Source organism: Scatophagus argus, chromosome 24 (assembly GCF_020382885.2).
Source record: "Scatophagus argus isolate fScaArg1 chromosome 24, fScaArg1.pri, whole genome shotgun sequence".
Taxonomy (NCBI): Eukaryota; Metazoa; Chordata; class Actinopteri; family Scatophagidae; genus Scatophagus; species Scatophagus argus.
This window is the reverse complement of record NC_058516.1, coordinates 694,011-699,436: the sequence shown is the minus strand read 5'-3', so window position 1 is coordinate 699,436 and position 5,426 is coordinate 694,011. Positions and strand designations below refer to the sequence as shown.

Here is a 5,426-nt window from a genome sequence, read left to right as displayed (position 1 = left end):
CTCGCGCTCCAAAGCGTCAAGTTCAACGAAAATAAATCGCCCAACTTCCGCTGTAGGCCTTCACAATAAATTCACCGACGTGTGTTGCGCTTCAAAAAGTATTCAGATATTTTACTGCAGTGAAGTAGAAATACACAGTCTAAATAAACACTCTGTTACAAGTAAAAGTCAGACAGAAGTATTATCAGCAAAATATACTTAAATTATCAGAAGTAAGAGAAGTATTTATCATGTAGAATGACTTCTTTCACAGTGTTATATTATCACAGAAAATTATGATATTACAACAGTAACAGTAATGGATAGAGAGATACTTTGTTGATCCCGAGGGAAATTCAAGTAATACAAACACATCATATCTTTTTAAATGTAAAAATTAACGAGTAACCATAAATGTAAAATAAACATAGTTGAGCTAAAATTTCATCCACCAGAAACAATCATTTTAGCTCCCCAAAATGTCTTTAAGTTGTATTTTGTTGTAGCCAACGTAATCTTTTCTCACATATTTTACAGTGTACATCTGAATATTTAAAGTAATGTGTTTTAGTTTGATTCAAGGAGATGTCCGCAAACGCTTGCTGTTGACAAACATTTCAAATATTGAGATGAAATTTTAATTAATGATTACAAACTTGATCCTAATCTCAATATTTTTTTTTCTCGAAAATAAAAGTAAATTGAAAACTTTTTAAAACCGGTTTTAAATGCTTTTATTTTGGCAGCAGGATGTCCGTCATTATGTTAGTGATGCTGACTTCACTCAGAGCTGCTCGCGTGAAGCTCCTCAGCACATTTTCATTTCTTTTTTCCTCTCATTCTTTGCTTTCAGGATTAAAACTGGACGGAAGTGGATTTCTTTTATCAGATTATGTTTCATGATTGGTTTAATTAGAGGCCAAAACTTAATGAAAATCTCTTAACACGCAAACAAACGATCCTTAATTCAACAGTCAATAAGTAATCGATCAGAATCCATCAGTTTAATCAGAGTGACATTTGGAGGTTTGACACTTTTCATCACCAAAGTGAAACAATAAAATAAAATGAAAGAAAGTCAAACAAAAATAGAATAGAATAAAAATAAAATGTATGCAGCCCACACACGCACACACGCTCACACACACACACACACACACACACACACACACACACACACACACACACACACACACAGCCTTCAGTGTGTGACACCACAGCGCCTTCAAGTGGAAGCAAGTGGTACTGCAGCACATTAAGGGACAGTCAAAAGTCCTGCTGCAACAAGTGCAGCTGTCTGGCAGCAAGACTCGGTTCACAGTACAACTACTACAAGTACTACAGTAATACCTTCTGTTTCTGGCGTTGTGAAATCGCCTGATTAATTCACGTAAAAACTCCAGCGGAAGTTTCGCCATCTGTTCAGTCAAGTGAACAGAAACGTTGAGTGGCAGAAACAGACCGCCTTTCATGACACGAGAGCAGCACGTGTTGTCAGGTCATCATGAGAAGGAAACAACAAATAAAGATAACGTGAAATAAATATTCACGTTTGTCCATTGATCTGTGCTGTAAATGTCATTTCTGTATGACTCCAACCATTTTTATGGTCAAAATCGCCTCACCTCGGATTGCGCAATCCCTCACACACTGGGTTGAGCGCGTGCAGTTGGCGCATGCCCGCTGAGATATTTCTGTTGTCCCCAGTGTAACGTTAGGGGACACTTTTATGACATGTGTGTAACACATTCAGCCTGTCAGTACCTCTGCCACACTGAAGGGGGCGTGCGTGAGCCCACGGGTTCGCGCTTGTTCTGCTGTTGCTCTTCTTCTACGCAGCGACGGCAACCGCCAATACGCTAGCTAAGACAACCAGAAAGTCAAGTGCGCTGTAGCCTTCCGTTCCTCTGTGTTTTCTGCTCTGGCTGTATAAATGGGAGATTATACAGCTGAGCTCAAACATTCCTTAAAACTGGACTTTCGATCAAAACAGGAAGTGACAAATAATGGAAGACCGGCGTCGGAGCTGAACGGTTTGAAGGCTGGCGGCGTGCGTCAGTGTCTGGACTGAAACCGGATTTTGTGGCTCCAAAAAATCTACCAAGAGACCTCAGCAACCACGAAAGGTCAACTGCTCACATTCAAAGACAAACAGCTTCCAAAACGTTCGGAGCCTCAGGGAGAAATTTGGCTTTGAACCAACAGCAGACACGAAATATTAGCATCCGCAATGCTAATGTAACATTTACATTATATTACTATTTTTACTATACTGTGTATACGTTGCTAGCTCTTCTTTTCCCCTACACTTATGTAAACTGTACATTGTTCTTTAGCGACGCCTTCCTCTGTTTCTCACTGTCCGCTTTGCTGCTGTAACAAAGTGAGTTTCCTCATTGTGGGACGATAAAGGAAACCTTATCTTATCTGATCTTATCTTATCTTATCTTATCTTATCTTATCTTATCTTATCTTATCTTATCTTATCTTAAAGGATGCAACAGGACCTGGATCTACATCGTGGAAAGGCCGCCCTCTGCTTTGAACCGACTCACATCCGACTGACCAAGGACGACTTTCATCCCTGGCAGGAATGTCCACTGAGACGGAAAAGAAGGTAAGGAGGACTTTCACAGAAAAGCCACGGAGCTTTGTGTCCAGAGGGATCGGGGAATGGACCTCATGTCCAAGTAAGACCGAGCACACACTGCGGTAAACACTTTCATCTGTATTGACTGACTTTGTGCTGTGGAATTGCGATGGCAGGATGTTATAGGTTTAATTTAATGTTCTTCCTTGGCCTAATATGTACCTCACCTGTGTGTGTGTGTGTGTGTGTGTGTAAAGAATACCGATATGAAACATAACCAGTCGAATGGTGAATTGAAGCTACTCTGCTGGCTTCACCGGCAGTTTCCGTGATATGTGGACGTTTCCACCTGCTGTTGGAGACCACGTGACAGCTGCACGTGCTCTTCACAACGGCTAATAATAATAAAAATAATTATTACTTATACTTTAGATTTTTTGAGAAAAAAATCTCAAAGTTTCTCAAGGTTTTTATTTCTTTACTTATTTATTTAAATCAGAAGGCTTCACTAAAACGAAATGTTTTCAGCCCTTTTTAAAAACTTCCTGTGGTGCCCTGAAGGTGTCAGGAAGGGCAGTTCACTGACGTGGGGCAGCAGCACAGGAGGTCCTGTCTCCCATGGTTTTAAGTTTAGTTTTTTGTGTCAGGAGACGGTTTGGATGAGAGGAGCGGAGGGAGCGTGTTGTGGGCTGTGGGATGAGAAGCTCTTGGAGGTCGGGTGGGGTATTTCCAGGACTCAATCCTGGTGAGGACGGGACGCCAGTGGGGTGAGCGTAAGATGGGTGTGATATGTTCGTGTTTCCGCACTCGGGATCCAAGCTGCAGAGTTCTGGATGTACTGGAGCCTCTGGATGCTCTTGGCATGATGAGAAGTGAGTTACAGTAGTCCAGTCTGGCTCATAAACAAACCTGTGAGTGAGGCTGGGTATCAGTCAAAAATTTTATAATATCAATTCTTACAAAAAGAAAATTACATTACACATTACAGTACAAATCTGGACTTTTATTTTTCAGCTTTGGTATTTTTCCACTCCAAGCAGTTTTCTTACAGGAAAAATGAACAACAAATAATTTCCAGTGCAAAAGCTCAGTTGCAAACAAGTGACAGGTCAGGGTCTCATAATCCCACACAACGAGCCGTCCTCAGGACTGGAAGATGAAGTGGAGTCCAGTGGTGGAGATTTTGAATCGGGCCGCTCTGTGACGTCCACAGGCGGACTCGAATGCTGGGAGGAGGAAGACTGCGGTCAAACACGGATTCAGCGCACGTCCAGGCGCTTCATCAAATCGGTCGTGTTGTCGGCCTTTTTTTAATCAGTTCAACGACACACACACAACAACAGTTTCCAACACGGATCCACGTGGACCCCGTCTGCATGCCGCAGTCACATGTAACGTTACAGCCAATCGGCGGCAGTATGATCGGGTCTTGATCATGTGATTAACCTCTGGGTACCGAAACTTGGCTCCGAAAGACGAGGCATATTTTGACACTCTGTACTGCCGAAGCATTTCGGTCGGTACCATAAAAGAACCGAAGTTCGGTACCCAGCCCACCTGTGAGTTCAGGGTCCTCTCAGGCGCTTACACACATCGTGAACATAGGGAGGACAAGCTGAAGCTTTGGTCTCTCTTCTGTGGGACCCCGACTGAAGGAGGCTGACTGTTGGCTGGCTGAGGACTCATCACACCTCCACTTGTGGTTTGAGGGCAAATCTGCAGCAGTAACCAAACCTGCAGTTGTAGATTTCGTCAGATCCTCCATCATGTTGCTGCTGGAACAACACTTCGCTGTGGTTGTTCACAGGTTTAGTTTGTCACAAATAGCACTTGAACATTCACACCCTGAACTTGTGGTGATGGCAGGGAAAGCAAACACTGAAAATGATCTTTATTTTACATCCCAGAGGACAAAGTTTTCACAGATCTCAAGTCAGTGGGTTGAGTTCTGTGGAGATGAAACAACAGATTGAGAATATTTCCACTGGGTGCTCTTTGGTTTGAACGTTTCGCTCACACTGCAGCTGAGTGCATGTGAGATGAGTTAAAGGTTAAATCTGAACTTGAGCAGTTTGTATTCTGAAACTCGCTCCCCCACAGAGCAGCTGAACGGCTGCAAACCCCTCAGTTGTCTTCAGAAGGAAAATCCTCCCATCTGTGAAGCTCTGAGGTGCTTTTATTTCTTCTCCTGGGTTCTTTGAGTTGGAATACTTGATTTCCAGGATGTGCAGCCCCTCCATGTGCAGATGGAAAAGCTACAGTGAGTGATGTGCTTTTTGTCTTCCATAAGACACAAAACAAAAAGACAAGTTCTGCTAAAATAAGCACTAGTCTGCACTGAGAGAATGTATTCCAGGAATTTGTGTCGCCCCGATATAGAAACCATTTTGCAAAAGCGTCCGAAAGTGAAAATCTGAGGAAGTGAAATCAAGCCAAGCAGTCATAATATTACCCCACCGGCTGGGACGCCGGGGTCGGACGCAGGCCAACAACAGACTGGAACACGGCTAAGTCATGTAGAAGGTCTGAAGGTTCAAGGCCTGGAACGTTAACTCGGACCCGTGTGAAGACTGGCCTGAGGTCAGGTTTACAGGTTTCATGGATTCAATGTTACAGTGAGTCATTAAGTGAAGCAGTGTGGATGTGGCTGTGGTCGCAGCTCATGCACCCCCCTCCACACACACACACGCAACAGGAAGTCAAGCTCAGAACCTCAGCATGAACACGCCAACAATGCTGCATTAAGCAGACCTGAAGCTAAACCCCCACACACACAAATCACATCACAAGACCAGCACCGTGTCAAAAACTCAGCAGACGAGCTGCTTCCTCTTCAAGCGTTGGATCCTGAGCGGCG

General features: G+C 43.5%; 1 protein-coding gene across 6 annotated transcripts in view; it reads left to right on the top strand.

Annotated features, from left to right (window-relative positions):
- senp7b (SUMO specific peptidase 7b) overlaps positions 1-5,426 on the top strand; it is a 67,681-nt gene that overhangs the window by 35,059 nt on the left and 27,196 nt on the right. For 3 of the 6 annotated variants that reach the window (XM_046381785.1, XM_046381784.1, XM_046381792.1), the window contains one exon: positions 2,474-2,596. In XM_046381785.1, coding sequence (XP_046237741.1) covers positions 2,475-2,596 — 122 coding nt within the window. In that variant the 5' untranslated portion in view covers position 2,474. Of the gene's footprint in view, positions 1-1,782; positions 2,106-2,473; positions 2,597-5,426 lie in introns of those variants that run through there. The other 3 variants (XM_046381791.1, XM_046381786.1, XM_046381783.1) reach the window with 2 other exon arrangements.